This window comes from Bradysia coprophila, chromosome II (genome assembly GCF_014529535.1).
Source record: "Bradysia coprophila strain Holo2 chromosome II, BU_Bcop_v1, whole genome shotgun sequence".
NCBI lineage: Eukaryota > Metazoa > Arthropoda > Insecta > Diptera > Sciaridae > Bradysia > Bradysia coprophila.
The window spans coordinates 4,943,459-4,960,914 of NC_050735.1; the positions used below are offsets into that span (position 1 = coordinate 4,943,459).

The 17,456-nt window shown below is 38.6% G+C and overlaps 1 protein-coding gene across 1 annotated transcript; it reads left to right on the forward strand.

Annotated features, from left to right (window-relative positions):
- The first annotated feature begins 13,362 nt into the window (after window positions 1–13,362).
- LOC119068493 lies at window positions 13,363–14,634 on the forward strand. The gene is made up of 2 exons (XM_037172108.1): window positions 13,363–13,689; window positions 13,746–14,634. Exons 1-2 carry the CDS (start codon window positions 13,374–13,376, stop codon window positions 14,381–14,383), a joined length of 954 nt encoding a protein of 317 aa, XP_037028003.1. The 5' UTR covers window positions 13,363–13,373; the 3' UTR covers window positions 14,384–14,634.
- Window positions 14,635–17,456: the final 2,822 nt, after the last annotated feature.

Consider the following 17,456-nt stretch of genomic DNA (forward strand, 5'->3'; position numbering starts at 1 on the left):
TCCCTAGCAGCCGAGCAGCGTGGCCCGAAACTGACTCATAGCGACCAATGCTGTAAACAAACCGAACACAAGCATTGAACGACTTCTCGAAAACCTTCTTCGAGCTAGCAGAAAGCTGACCCAGCACTGGGCAGCAATACGTGAGATGTGGCAACAACAAGGACTTAACAAGGAGCTCACGCGTCTTCAACGGCAAGGAACGAGCGACAGGCCACATATTACGGAGTCCAGCGAAAACCTTCGCTGACACTAAACGAGCATGAGTATCCCAACCCATTCTGTTCTCGATCGTCAGACCCAAGTTCTTTACGCTATCAACGTAGGTTACTGTAACCCCTTCAAAGACAACCTCCGGTATATCCTTAGCCCAACTACCAGACGAGAACACAATGGCCTTAGTCTTGATTGCATTGAGCTTCAACCGGTTCTCTTTGGCCCACGCCGACACACCAGCCAGATCCAAGTTCAACAGTCCCATATCAAGAAAAATGTTACTCTCACTGACCGACTTGTAAAGTTGAAAATCATCTGCAAACAAGTGACTCTTACAATGACGCAATCGACCAGGGAGATCATTAATAAAGGCTGAGAAAAGGACAGGACCCAACACCGATCCTTGTGGAACACCACAACGAACACTGAGTAACTCTGATTGGAACCCATTCACACACACTGACTGCGTCCTACCCGAGAGATAGCTACTCATCATCCGAGTTGCATTTTGCGAAAAACCAAACTCCGTCTGCAACTTGACTAGAAGCAGATCATGCGAAACAGAGTCGAACGCCTTGGAAAAGTCTAAAAGGAGGAGAACAGTGGCAACATTCTTACTCATATTTACTCTAATGTCATTCGTGACTTGGAGGAGAGCTGAGGTCGTACTGTGGCCGTAACGAAAACCAGACTGAAACTTGAACAGAAGGCCACGACCTTCCATGAAACGAATCATCTGCCTTTTCAGTAACCTCTCAAGTGCCTTAGAGAGAGCAGGCAACATACTTATCGGCCTGTAGTCATCGAGCGAATGAGTTCGCGAGTTCTTGTGCAGCGGAATGACCTTAGCCGTCTTCCAATGAGCAGGAAACAAGGACCTGGAAATAATCGAATTAAACATGTGCGTCACTGTCGGTAAGACAACCGGCAAGAGCATCTTAATAAAAGAAATCGGAATCAGGTCGAGACCAACTGAGTTCGACTTAACACTACAGATAGAGTTAACTACGTCTAGGCTAGAGACACCACGAAACGAAAACGGGGAATTCGAAGTGGTAGAGCGGATAAAGGGCGGACTACACGACGTGTTGATAACTCTGGGAAATTCCGAATAGTCAGTCCTGCCAACAAAGTGAACATTAAACTCGTCCGCAGTAAACGGTGGCGCGGAGTCGTCAGAATTTGAGACAAAACCCAGCCGTTTCAAGCTGCCCCAGAGGCTCCTAGTCGGAGAAACCCTGACGTACTTCTTAGCGAAATACTTCTTCTTTGCCGTTAAAGCCACCTGCGACGCACGATTCCGAAGAACCTTAAACACACAGAACTTCTCATCCGTCCTAGTTCGCTTCCACTCAGAATACGCCAAATCCCGATCAACCATCGCCTTACTCACTTCCGCATTAAACCACGGATTTGCTGACGACACTGTCAAGCACGGAACAAGGGGAGCATGCAGCTCAAGCAAACGAAGCACATCCTCACTAAAGGCTTCCACCATTAAATCAACGTTCGAAAAATAAGTGAGCCTACACCAGTCAACTGCCTGAGCATCAGCCAAGAGACTAATGGGATCAACATCATGTAGACGCCTGACCATGCGTGGTGGCTTGACCACAAAATCCATTTCGCAAACAAGTGACATAAAAATGAGATCATGCTTAGATATGCCAGGCAGACTGATCTGTGAAAACCGAGACACATTTCTTATTGAAGTAGTCATGAAATGATCGATGGCAGTTGACGTTGTCGGCGAAAAATGAGTAGGCTCCTCCGACACAAACCTCAATGAAGCTCCTTCAACAACTGAAACATACCGACGAGTCTTAGCTGAGCGTTCCATCAGGTCCTCATTAAAATCGCCTGTGATCACTATCTCTGAATAGCAGAGACTGAACCGCTGGAGCAGTTCGTCTAACTTACCGATATCATCCACCCTAGGCGGCTTATACATAACACCAAGCAGAACCTTATGCGAAGCGAGACACAGCTCAACAAACAGATACTCAAGGGTTCCAATTACGCTCACAGACTCGGAAACAACTCGCACACGCAGTGATTTTTTCACATACAAAGCAACACCGCCCTTCCTGCGTAACTGTCTGTCATTTCGGAACAACTTGAAGCCGTCAATGTCAACCGATTTATTGGACATATAACTCTTGAAGTGAGTCTCAGAAATCGCCACACAATGTAGGTTAGCACCTTTGACTATAGTCCGAAACTCGTCAATATCAGGGCGAAGCCCGTCCGCATTCAGATGAGCAATATTTAGCGTAGCACTACCACTGGGTAGAGCCGACTTGAGAACAACATTTGGCATACAAATAGAATCAGCCCTACCGCCGTTCAAACGCATAGGCTGCTGACGTGAAGACATGACAAAAAAAAAAAAAAAATAAACAAATTCGACAGACAGCCAATAGTCTCCAGCAGTCAGTTAAGCATTCACAATCCGAAAATGATTACGTAATGAAATGAAATGAAATGAAATGAAGCTATACTCACACAGCAGATCGAACACGGTGTCGCTAAACAACCAATTAGTATTCAACCAACGGTCCAATCCAGTAGTAACGGTAAAAAATTGTAATTATTCTTCGGTTTAAAAAATGCACGACTAACGAAAAATTAGAAGAAAAAAAGAAACAAATTTAAACTTATCAAAGCAATTACAAAGAAAAAATGAAACAAAATGCAATCAATCTACCTGCCAGTAATCTAATGATATGATGAACGAAGTAGAAAACGTCAAAACGCGTGTCGAACACTGGATCTACGTACGCTCGTGGTTCCGAGGGTTCCTCCCTTTTTTCACACGGTGGTCGGATGATTGCAGGCAATTGTCATCGTCGTCACGCTTTCGTTTCGGTCTAAGGTTCCGGGTATTTGATGAATTTCCACTTGAGGATGTACCCAAGAAGTCATTCAGTTGTCGTATGGAATGAATAGCAACCATAGAATCGCCTGATGAACGGGCAATGTAACAAATTCCATCCCTTGTGTGCAATTTAGCTATTGACTCATTCTGTTTAGCATCCGAACATGCCCGAAAGACTCTATAATTAGATGGAGTCAGATTTTCCTTAATGAAGATCCGTCGATCGGACTGAAATCCAATGTCCTTCAAACAAAGCGTTTTGTAGGTTAAGTATTTGCTTATGAAAGTCGATTTGTCGGTCGTCGAAGCGAATTTAACCACAATAAGTGGATGAGCATTGTCGCCGCCACTATTACCAGCATTCCGCGGAGCCTTGCTACTGTGCTTAAGCCCTGTTTTTCTCAGGCGAAAAGCAGAAAACGTATCCGATGTAGTGTGGTAGCTGATGACCTTGGAAATGCTATTGACGATCTCAATACACGACTCTCCAGTAACAAACGGGATTCCAGAGATAACCAGTTCCGAAATTCTTTGCATCCTAGCGATTGTGTCTTCCAGGCGAGCAATGCGATCAGCTTGGGCTGCTTGCTCTGAACCGAATTTATCCTGATTGATTTCTAGGTTATTGGTTAACGCGTCGATGTCACTCTTAAATTCGGCCCGAACACAGCTTATATCCGCTTTGAGGCTATCTACAATTCCCCTGGACAGCTTCTCATTTTCCTTTGTGATATATGTAGCAACATCGTTAAATGATTTTAGATCCAAAATGATGTTATTTTCCGCTTCACCAGCCATGTGTTTGAACAAAGGACACCAGACAAAGAACAATAAACAGCTAAGAATTGCGTCAGCAAAAATTGATTCTCGTTCACGATGACCAAATTACGGCAAGTAGATTGATTTATGATAAATTTAGTACATGTTTGGTAGAATGTCCAACCAATAAAAATAAACTTGTCGGTCGAACGTTTTAGAGTCAACAAAATTGACGAGTTGACTATGTCAAAATTTACAACAAATTAGAGCAGAAGAGTTATAACGTGTGTGTAACGTGTGTGTATCGTATGACTGCTCAAACTGCACTGAGTGCTCAAACTGCAAACATGTTTGTCATAAATAATTTCGTTAACAACTATTCTATTTAAGAGAAAGAAAACATTTCTTACCTACGCAATTCAGAAAAGCTACTCGAATAGACTAGACATCACAATCATGAACGCTGCAGAGCAGACAGAAAAGCAACGGACGGATCAGGACCGCCGAAAAATGGATCTACTGAACGTGGACTTTAGCCAAATAAACATAACCAGTGCAAAAATTCATCCGCAATGGGAATCACTGTTGCGATTGACACAACTAAAAGTCACGGAAGAATTGGGACCAGAATTCAGGCTGAGCAAGGACATATCACAATTCTCTTTGTACATGTTTCCGTCACTGAGCTTCGACTTTGTCAGTGGTATCCTTATATACAACATGGCTGGCTTTTTGTTAGATGATTGGCTGGACAAATTTCCTTCTGGTAAAATTGAACATTTTTGTCAATTTGCATGTTCTCTCATCGTTTCTCATACACAGAGAATGAAAAATTGATTCAGCAATTGAGAAACCAAAACTTTCCGGGAAATGGCAAAATGGACAAATGGTGGCAGATGGCAATAAAAGTTTGCAAAGATGTAATGGGTGAAATTGTATTAACGCAACTTTTGGATGAGTGGATTTATTCCATATGCAAAGCTGATAAAGTCAACACAATTTTTAATGGTCATGTTTCGTTGCCTGACAAGGATTTTCTGGAATTAAGGTGTGTTGATGCAGGAGCATTCCACCAGTTTTTTCTGATATTGGCAGGTGTCGGAAAGCAGCTCACTGCTGAATTGGCACAAGATCCGAATTATCAGGGATTGAATAAGCAGGTAGCATTTCATATGTCGGTTATTAACGATTTATATTCACTTCGAAAGGATATTCGTGACGATCTTTACCGATATAATTACGTATATGTGAAAATGACGAATAACAACCTCTCCGCACAAGCTGCCACGGATGCCATAATGCAGGAAATACGCGACGCTGAGAAAATGGCTCGAATGTACGGCGAAAGAATGAAAGAAATGAATGATCCGCAGTTGTCGTTGTATGTGGATGGAATGTACGATGTAATTGCTGGAAATCATTACTGGTCCACATTTTGTAAACGTTATAATGACCTGTAAGCTACTGCTACACCATCGTACGCAATGAGGGATTGAAAAATGATTGGATGGTAACTTGTTTTAAATCTTATCCCATCTATATGGACAACAAGCGTGAACTCCTCTTTTTGTTAATCGAGCAACGATCGAAAAATTTGAATTTTTATGCGGTATAATGGATTAATTCCATTTTTTATGGCTTCCTCCTCGAAATGTCGGAAATTAGGATAACAGTTAGAATTTCTTGTTCGCTAAATATTGGCCTAACATTAGGCAGTTTGCGCAAATGACGTATTATTATTTATAAGTCAAAAAAGTCCAGAAAATCACTGAAAAAATCCTTAAAATCCTAGGTTTTAGAGAAATAAAGAGAGCGATCAAAAAGGGATTTTTTTTGCCTCAATTTCTTTTTGACCTCCGGAATGCAGTTCATGTAAAATATCCCTGAAATATCATCGAAAAGTGAGCCCTAGCTGTATACAAAATAAAAAAACATCATTTTTCGATGGTATTCCATTTTTTTTGGCATAAGCTAAAAACAAAGGACGACCACCGGATACAGAACTTCAATTCTCTTCTAGAATGTGAGGTAAGGGCTTGTGACTTGTAAACTTATAAATTTTACTTTACCGTCGATCTCAATTAATTACTTGTTTTTGCTCATCTGTTGGTGTTTTCAGTTATTCTTTCAAATGTTTTCTATTCGTCATTGTCGTTGCCAGAGCGTTAACTTCTCCAATTTTTTTCATTTGAAGTGTTCTATTCTGTGGAAGAAACTGTATTTTCTCTGGTCACAATTTTTTTTAATGATTAAGCCTGAGAATTTAGCAATAAATTAAAATAATTTTCACAACGTTGGACACAAGTAAAATCGAGTAAAATTCACTTTGTTAGGTTGCATCTCAATACTCAACACGCAGCTCAATACTCAATATAGAAAATCTTATACTGAACAACGCAGTTCTGACAACATTATTACGCATAATATCACAGATGCAACATTATAAATAAGTTGGGATAAGTATTTCTTGCTTTTACCTGAGGGTCTGCGGTACCTTCAGTGTCTATGTACTTTGAACGTTTGTTGTACACTACTTCAAGGACCTCTAGTGTGACTGAGGTATGCAAGAAGTAAAGCAGAGATACGTATAACGAAATCAACAGTGCTCACGTTTGATGTACTCTTTAAAGTGACGCTATTGACGATATGGAACTGACTGAAAACGACACGTCCATGTCTCCTGCCTTAACTGAACCATTTAATAGTCATGATTCCTAGGAACAAATAAATAATTCTTAAAGTCACTGCGAATTATTATTGCTTCACCCTTTAACTAAGTATTTACCCGGCCAAGCCAAAATTTCTATAATTCTTCAGAATAATCCACACACCCCCTGAACAAAAATAAAGTTTTACCGAAAATGCACCCAAAAATTGATTGCTGTTCTAAATAGAGGGACCCTAGAGGAGTTCAAAACGATGGTCCGTTAAGCTGGACCAGATGCTTCCCCACACCCATACAACTAAGGAAAAAATTGTATGGGCTGGGGAAGCATCTGGTCCAGCTTAACGGACCATCGTTTTGAACTCCCCTAGGGTCCCTCTATTCAGAACAGCGATCAATTTTTGGGTGCATTTTCGGTAAAACTTTATTTTTGTTCAGGGCGGGTGTGAATCCAATTAACCGAATTCTTCCGAAGGATATCCGATTTTTAAATCGGAAGAATTCGGAGCTGTGCAACTCGTTTCCTAAAAATATTCTGAGATAGTGATCCTTATATTTACATAATGTCTGTAGTAGTGAGTGATGTTTCCTTTTACAAAGTGTTTGTAGGATGGATTGGTGCTTCCTTTTACAAGATGTAAAAAACACTAGGTCCCACTTGTTTGCTTGGTCAGATCTCTTGACTGGTCTGAACTTCTCAATAGCTTTTGTATTAGTAATGATTTATTGATTTATATCAATGAAATGTAATTACGATGGCAGCAAAAAATATAATTAGAAGAAGAACTACCAGAATGGTCTTAATCTATCATTAATTCAATTGGTAAGGTACCAACCGTTATCAGCCCGGTCTTGTATGGAGCAAATTTGACAGCATTATTGAAGAAAAATGGAGGAATTCGTCCAATAGCCGTTGGAAACACAATACGTCGATTATCATCGAAAATATCTTGCAATCGCGTCCGTGATGATGATGCTAAATACCTTCGTCCTTACCAATCGGGTTTCGCAATTAATGGCGGTGCAGAAGCTATTGTACATTCCGCATGGGATTTTCTCCACTCGCCTGAAAATGAAGACTCTATCATGATGAAATTGGACTTTTCAAACGCTTTCAACTCAATTTTCAGAGCAAAGATGATTCCAATCGTAAAACAAAGATATCCGAAGATGTATGCATATATCTCACAGTGTTATTCGACAAAGAGCTATCTGTGCTATGGAAGTGACGTCATTTTATCAGAAGAAGGTGTTCAACAGGGCGATCCCCTTGGCCCATTATTGTTCTGTCTCGTCATTCAACCGATTATTTCAAGTTTGCAATCAAAAATGAACACATGGTATTTGGACGACGGTAGCAATGGTAGCATTGGCGATATAATCGATACAGTTATCTCAGACGTTAAAAGAATCCAATCACTAAGCGCAGAAGTTGGCCTAATATTAAATTCTTCGAAATGTGAAGTACTTCGCGTAAGACCACTCAACGAGGTAGAAATTCAAAAATTAAACGAAGTACTAGCAGGTATACTTATTCCACCACCAGAGGACTTTTCTTTGTTGGGCGCTCCATTAACGTTAGATGGAATTCCATTAGCAATTGGGAACAAAACACTAACAATGGAACTTCTGATTTCAAGACTAGCCAGCTTAGACGCACATCCGGTATTTTTTCTTTTAAAAAATTGTCTTGCAATTCGGAGGATGATGCACCTTTTGAGATCATCACCATGTTGGCATAACAAAACATAACAAATGTGAATTTCAATGAGAATGCGTGGTCACAGTGCTCACTTCCAATAAAAAAGGAGGTCTTGGATTGTTATTAACATCAGACTTAGCATCGTCAGCATTCATTTCTTCAATGAAAGCAACGAAACATTTGCGATCCGAAATATACATACATAACGACGAAATTCAGTTGTCCGCAATTGAGACATGGAAAATTGAATCAAATGCAGAATTACCATTAGAAGAAATATCGAACATTCAGAAATCTTGGTCCAGCCAAGTCATGGAGCGGAAGCTTACCAATCTCTTGGTTTCAGTTGAGAATGATGCCTGTCAGAAAGCACGTTTGCTAGCAACAACATCTCAAGAGGAATCTGGATATTGGTTAAGTGCACTGCCTTCAGCGTCACTTGGTTTGTGCTTGGATAACGACACGTTGAGAATTTCGATAGCATTGAGAATTGGAGCAAAAATATGCTACCCACACACCTGCATTTGTGGAAAGAACATAGATGAATTCGGCTATCATGGGTTAAGCTGTAAAAAATGTGCTGGGCGTCTTCCACGGCATCATACTGTAAACGAAACAATCCGAAGAGATTTGGTTTCCGCTAGAGTTCCCGCTATGCTAGAACCAACAGGAGTTGTTCGGGAAGATGGAAAACACCCTGATGGACTTACTCTGATTCCATGGTCCGTCGGTAAATGTCTGTTGTGGGATACAACAATTCGTGACACAGTTGCTAAATCATACCTAAGTTCCACTTCAAGAAATGTGGGCTGGGTTGCAAATACAGCAGAAGAAAAAAAGATATCATTGTATGGACCACTGTTACCACAATATTTTTTCGTTCCGCTTGGTTTCGAGACCCTAGGACCTTGGGGTGAAAACGCTAAGCAATTTATTAACGTGTTGGGCAAAAAAATTACGAGCGCAACGAACGAAAAAAGATCGACTCTATACTTAAAACAAAGAATAAGTATAGACATACAACGTGGCAATGCAGCATCAGTTATTGGAACGTTGCCATCAACACATGCCCTGGACGAGGTTTATTACCTCCTTTCTAAACAAAAATTGTAAATTTTATCAATGAAATAAATGAATGAAAAATTCTATAAAGTTTCACTGAAAATCTTCGAAACATTCTAAAACGGTCTGAAATCGATACTTAATTTTAGCTTCATAACTTCATCTTCTGGTAGGTCTGGTTCTGGTGTTATGCTCACATTAGACTGTTATTGTCTATAGAATGCCCCGGGTAAAAAATGGCGTATGTCTTCCACAGTCACCAAAAGTGTGACGAAAATCAATCAGAATCTTAAAACAGTTTGAACTCAACAATATTTTCTCGGCCATTTCGAAAAAAACCTGAATATTTTCGAGGAGCCGTTGAACAATTGCATTAGAATGATTTTTTCCATGAATTAAGAACTTGCAAGAATTACCTCGACTAATCGACAAAAGTTGCCACAAGTAGAAAGTAATATTTCCTTCTATAAGAATATTTTTGTTCTACTGGCGTACTGGTCCCTTCTTTCGGAGACAGACGCTATAATAGTTTAACTATAACCCAACCTTGAAATTCAATTCATTAAAAAAAATTAATGAAAACGATGTAAGAGACTATTGGCACCGGGTGCCAATAATCTCTTTATAATACTGTGGCAAATGGCACCGGTGCCATTAGTCTATATACTAAGGCTAATCGCACCCACTGCCATTAGGCACATTATTACAAAGGGTCTATTGGCACCCGGTGCCATTAGCGATAGTATTATATAAAGAGACTGTAGGCAGCCGGTGCCGAAAGCATTTTCGGAAAACGATAGACATCGCTTACTGACATCCGAAATACGTATTTGACGTTCAGTTTTCTCTATTGAAATACTTTTGAAATAGATCAACGCACTTCAAGTGATCATAGTCTACAGCTGCCAAATAAAGTACTATTTTGTATGAAATGGTCTTTTACAGTGTTTTACAGTTGTATAACACACAAGTTTCATGATTGAAGTGCGTTGAATAGATACAGTATAAACCATCGTGAAACCTAACGTCAGGAATTCCATTCTCCATCAAACAATTTTTCAAATCGGTTAAGGATTAGTTCAGTTCGTGTTAACAAAGTAGAAAAGACTTCTTTCGAGAACTACTCGATGGTCGAATCGACACCACCCATTTTCGACTATAATAGGCGGATTTCAACTTCATTGAATAAAAAAAAAGTTTTTGAAAATCCGTTGATATTTACTCAAGTTATCGTGTCAACAAAGAGCAGAAAATTGTTACATTTAACATTTTTATTCACATTTCCATACATTTATAATTATAGTGTTCGTGTTACGTACGGTGTATTTTCTGTTGCAAGACCGATGACTTACAGTCAAGGGAATAATACGAAACATTACCGGTTACATTATAATGATTTTATAAGTCAATGGCAATACAATTAGTTTACTGCTGTGCCACAACGCACTTCAAGCATGAGTGATACTCTAAATAGGGTATTGAAACTTGACAGTGTGACTGACAGATGTACTGGATCTGAGTAAAAATGATTAAAAATTTCTATCCACTTCTCAAGACGAGATTATGAGCGCGATCAACGCACTCCAAAACACGCAGAAGAACATTTTTTTTATGTTGGTACATACAATATCACTGCGGGGAAAAAATAAGAGGCTTTTTGACAGTTTAAAAAATGTGTTCTTGGGCCTGTTCTTGGAGTGCGTTGGCGCGATATTTAGTTAACTGTAAAATAAACGCAATTTCGAATTCCGCATTCGCTTCGTAGAATGTAATTAAATTAATCTTACCTATTCAAATATAATAATTAATAAGCATTTTAACGATCATCTAATATACTTTTAAATAAGAAGGCCCCACCTTTTGGGCGGGTCAGGTCCCTTGACTGACAATGTTTTCAATATATTTTTAATCAATTTCATTTTATATTCTGTTGTTTAACTTCCGAAACATCACAAATAATTGTGGTTTATATTTTGTTAAGTCAGTTTGTTGTATATACATTTATAGATAATAAATTTCATTCAAATTTTTCGACGGTGGTAATGTTCCCAAAATAGAGGCTAAATTACCGCGTTGTATCGCCAAACTTATTCTTTGAATGAAATAACTGATAAAAACCTTCGCTTGAGTACAAATTGTTTGGAAAAGTACTTTCTCTATTTTCTTGTACATTTACGGCCAGATTTTTAATCATCAATAAATCATAAATAGACAAGGACTCGTGTGAATAAACTTCCCACTCGTATAAATTGTCTATTATTCAGTTTCATAGTCTTATTGTTAACGCTAATCAAAAGTAAAAGATGCGAATGTGGAATGATTAGAGGACATTTTCACTTTGGTATAATAAAGTAGTAGACGTTCTTCCCTTACACTTATTTACAAAAAGGAAGCCCCCCGGTACTTACTACATTCACAAAACCTTTAATCATGAATAAATTAGCACGACTCGTGCGAATTACGGCCGCAAACTTCACATTCGTGGGAGTTTTTAAGTTTTCTGTTTGATTGTTTTTTAGTGTACATTTTTCATTGGTTTTTCATAAAATTTTATAAATATTCTATGTCATGGCGGGAAATCTGCTAATTTTTCCCGTGATAGCTGATTATCACCGTTATAGAAAACTATCATGCGTGATAGCTGACTTTCACGTGACAATCACCGACTATCCCTGATGACTATACCCAACTATCACCGTGATAACTGACTATCATGCGTGATAGCTGGATATAACTTTTTTTTTATAAAGAAATTATTCTAATTAGTTTTTAGATTTATAACAAATCAAATATGTTTGAAACGGCATTAGCATCGTCATTTTCAAACGTTTTCAAAATTGATGCACAGTTTCCTCTCTGAATTTCTATTGAATATTGTTGTATCAAGAAATTTGTCGAGCGCTTTTCTCCAGTTTTTTGTTGCAACAGTTTTCCGATTTTATTTATGAATTTCTTAGTGTCCTCTCCCATTGGCCCGAACATTTCGAAAGCGATAGGAGTGAATATGTAGTCACGTTTCAATGCCATGTAGTGATTATGTTTATGACGTTCTGATTGATCTGCGACCGAGCCAGCGATTTTCGCTGATTGGGCCAGGTATGATGGAGCAACGGTGTCGCTAACTGTAGCATCCCATACCAAAGATTTTCCTCGTTCCCATGGAGTGATGGTTACACAGTCAACGCGCTTTCCGTCCGATCTGCTTATTCCAGGCGGTTCTAGCATGCTCGGGAAATCGATTTTAGATAAGGCATTCAAGGTTATTTTATTGAATCCTACATGTCTCGGAATTCTGCCAGCGCTCCTAATGCATGATAAACCGTGGTGGCCGTTTTCTTCGACAGTTTTTCCACATCGGCAAGTGTGTTTTTCGCATACTTTCCCTCCCAAACGTATGGCAATCGCAATTCGAGCTGTATTGTTGTTCAAAAGTAGGCCCAACTCAGACGACTGTATCACTTGCAACCACTTTGACGATTCGTTTTTGGATGATGCAAATAAGCGCGCTCTATCTGTTTGGTCAGCATTGCTCAACAATGTTTCGAAAATTAATTTCATATTCGGGTAATCCCAATTTGTTTGGTTTTCACGTTTTGCTTCTGTGTCTGGTACCAGGCTGGACGGCAGATCATCGATCATGGATATAACTAACCGACAAAATCAAATTCCATCAAAGTAATCTTTCTCGATTGATTGAATTTCCAACAGTGGAAAATACTGTTTTTCTGGAATAACTCCCAGATCCTTAATCCCACATAGCCCATCTTCAAACTTTACCTCAGGAATTCAAGTATGCCTCGATTAAAAAAATAAAATTAGTAATTGGTTGATAATTACTCAAGTTATCGTGTTTACAAGCAAAATATTGGAACAAACATTTTCGTTTTTCATAACATATCATACAACCTTTCATACAAAAATTTTAGTGTATTTTCCGGCATAAGACCCTGACTTACAGTGAAGGGAATAACGTTTTTCGAAACAAACAAACAAAAAACCGTTTAGGTCCAACATGTTTGTCATAAATAATTTCGTTACTAACTTTTCTATTTAAGGGAAAGAAAAACTACTCAAATAGACTAGACATCAGAATCATGAACGCTGCAGAACAGATAGAAAAGCAACGGACGGATCAGTTAACGGACCGCCTAAAAATGGATTTACTGAACGTGGACTTTAGCCAAATAAGCCGAACCAGTGCAAAAATTCATCCAGAATGGGAATCGCTGTTGCAATTGACACAACTTAGTGTCACGGAAGAATTGGGACCAGAATTCACGCTGAGCAAGGACATATCGCAATTCTCTTTGTACATGTATCCGACGCTGAACTTTGATTTTGTCAGTGGTATCCTTATATACAACATGGCTGGCTTTTTGTTGGATGATTGGCTGGACAAATTTCCTTCTGGTAAAATGTAACATCTTTGTCAATTTGCATGTTCTCTCATCGTTTGTCATTCACAGAGAATGAAAAATGGATTCAGCAATTGAGAAACAAAAACTTTCCAGGAAATGGCAAAATGGATAAATGGTGGCAGCTGGCAATAAAACTTTGCAGAGAAGTAATGGGTGAAATTGTGTTAACGCAACTTTTGGATAATTGGATTTATTCCATAAGCAAAGCTGACAAAGTCAACACAATTTATATTGGTCATGTTTCGTTGCCTGACAAGGATTTCCTGGAATTAAGATGCATTGATGCAGGAACATCCCACCAGTTTTTTCTGGTATTGGCAGGTGTCGGAAAGCAGCTCACTGCTGAATTGGCACAAGACCCGAATTATCTGGGATTGAATAAGCAAGTAGCACTTCATACGTCGGTTATTAACGATTTGTATTCACTTCGAAAGGAGATTCGTGACGATCTTTACCGATATAATTACGTATATGTGAAAATGATGAATAACAACCTCTCAGCACAAGCTGCCACGGATGCCATAATGCAGGAAATACGCGACGCTGAGAAAATGGCTCGAGTGTACGGCGACAGAATGAAAGAAATGAATGATCCGCAGTTATCTTTGTATGTGGATGGAATGTACGATATAATTGCTGGAAATCATTACTGGTCCACATTTTGTAAACGTTATAATGACCTGTAAGCTACTGGTACTGCCATCGTACGCAATGAGAGATGTAAAAACGCTTGCTGGTAACTTTTTGAGATCTTATCCCATCTGTACGGACAACAACCGTGAACTCGTTTTTTACAAATTGAGCTATCGAACAACGTTGAAGTAATTTTTATTTACAATAACAGCGCTCCCTACTCCCCTACTTTGTCATACTTTTTGTAAATTCGTCCTACTTGTCCTGTGTGGGACCTGGGACCATTCTGTTAAATAAATTCATGCTGGTTATAAGAATTTGAATTTTTATGCCGTATACTGGACGAATTCCATTTTTTAAGGTTTCCTCGTCGAAAACTCGTCAATTATGATAACAGTTAGAATTTCTTGTGCGCTAAATATTTACCCAACATTGAACCTAAGTTATATTTTACAAAAACCTAATGTTCGAAATATTATATCGTGATGTAGTGGTCACACTCAGTAAAAAAAAATTTGGAGGGTACCACACAAGCGGAACAGCAAAAAATTTGCATGTAATCTTAAATAACCAGTTAAGTGTCGCAACTATTTCTCTAAGATAAAATAACATTACTATCAAAAAACATCATAAACTTCAAGGTTCTTGGATCAGAAACTGTGGCGCCACCGCTTACTTGTATAAAAATGCAGCCATACCTTCCTAATATATTTTTCACTGGTGACGCTGAGCAGTATGAAACGTGAAACGTGACAGTTTATAATTACACTGTCAGAAAACAAAACAGCGGTCACAGGTAATGCACGTGTAATGTAAAAGCTTCATTTCGACAGTAAATTTGCAATTAAAAAAAAAAAAGTTGCACACGTTGGATTCGATCCGGGCACACTCAAGCCATGAGACCAGTGCGTTGTCACTGAGTCATTCAGTACGTGAAGTTACATAGTGTTATTGTTAATATAAGCTAAAACATTACCCGTACCAGCTAATGTAGATTACCTACGACGACAGATAACATTTGGCAGACACATTATCTGTCACAGGTAATACTTGACAGATAGCCTTCTTACAGAAAGCTTTGGGGCACGACCCCAGTCACAGATAATTTATTTCTGTAACATTACCTGTGTCAGCTAACTTTTCGCTACATTACCATCTGCAGGTAATCTGTTTGAAAAGATTATCTGTCACAACTTGAAAAAATATTTTTTGTCAGTGTACAAACATTAAAGGGAGTCACGCTTCTTTATGAATGGTTATGAATTGTCGATGGTTCCAGATTTTTCATAATACTTTCTCTATAAGGACCTCACGTTCCAAACCATAGCAAAACTCAAACTTTTGAAGTTTTCCGTGGAACTTTGTATTAGTATGGAAATACACAAATCTATGGTGTCGACTATCTTACCGATTACGTAACTAGTTCCTGAGTATAAGACTTTGATTTTGAAGACTACATTCATTTTTCTAAGAAAATAAAAGGTAATACTTGATACTTGTGGTTCATTATACAGAGCGTAGCCGATCTTTGGCTATAGTACAAAAATTATCCTACATGCCGTGCCGTACCATAGGACACATAATGTTGCTACCTCTGCAATAGCTCAATCCCAGTCAGTTTATCTCAACACTGAAAAATTTAACATTTGCCGAAAAATTACTTTGGTTTTGAGTTTCTTTTTTTAAATCGTCATGAAATTGTAATTTGTAAATTTAATGTGGAAGTATTAAACTGTATTTTCGAACAATCATAATAGCGAATAAATCTATACGCTAAATAAATAAATGTACACTCGCCAAACCATGAAAACACTGAATATCACGCGTCAAAAATTATCGAAAAACACACTTTTTTAGTTCTCTCTCAGCAGACCTTGCAAACAGGTCTAGGGATCCAGGCGATGTTTTCCTTAATGGTGGAGTTTGTTTATGTTATTCGTCAAAGAGAGAAATTTGATACGAAGGCGGAGCTTACTCTCCGTATCAACGAGTAGTGTGATGCACATCGAACGATCAACTCGTTCGGCTTTATATCGGGTATTTTCAATCACAGTACATGTGTGAATTCGTATACCACGAGAATAATTTTTGCATACGTATGTATGATTCGTCTCGACTTCGTCTCTCGGTATACGAATTCACACATATGCTGTAATTTCGTGGTTTCAATCCAAGTGATGCAAATAAGTATTGTTATACATCGTTCGAGATATTCAAGAAACTATTTTCTTAAAGCAAGGTCCTGATCCCTTAAGAATTCTCACCAATTAAATAATGAAAAGTCGACAATTGAGTGGATATGGATGTTGTCTACCCAGACAACATCTTCATATTTATAATATATTTTTCAGTTGTAGAGAGAATTCGACTCGCAGCGAGCTAGCTTCCAATTTCGTGGATCGAGTACGCACTTCCAAGATTAGGTCGATTCGGGTTGGGTTTTAAAAAAAAGATTTTGAGCGGATACACTAAGGTTTTGAGGGAACGTCGTTACAGCTACCGACGTATCAAACAATTAAAATTAAATTGTCCTGGTGTGAGTTCCCCCGTTCCCCGAGGAGTTTACAGCGTCACGTTGTGTGTGCAGGATCACTGTCAGCTTCGTCAAATTCTTAAAATTATAGTTAATTGCAGAAAGAGGACACGTGAAATTAGAGAATTATAAGAAAAATGAAATTTCATTAATAAAGCTCCGTTTCACGATGTTAGTTGAATGTTTGAAAGTTTAAAACAAAAAAACATCGTAAGCCTAGTCGGGACGGAACCAAAACAATGGAATTCAATTTTTCTAATAATTTGCTAAAATGTGACATGTCCCGTTTATGTATTTTACGTGTTACGGCATGTTTCATTTTCATTTACATTGCCTAATCACGTAAAGCATTGTACTTACGAGGTTCCAAGTTGTTATTTGACAAGCGGGGAATACAGCCCTCCCCTTCGGGTCAGGCTGTAACACCCCACTTATAAAATACACAACTTGGAACCTCGGAAGTAATATACTATTCATTTAGTAAAAATAAAAAATTCACAACTCACAATTTCCATATTATTGTTTCTTTATTATTTCTTCATTTCTATTTTTCCTGCAAAATCGAAATGGAAGTACATTTTTAACGGCAAAAG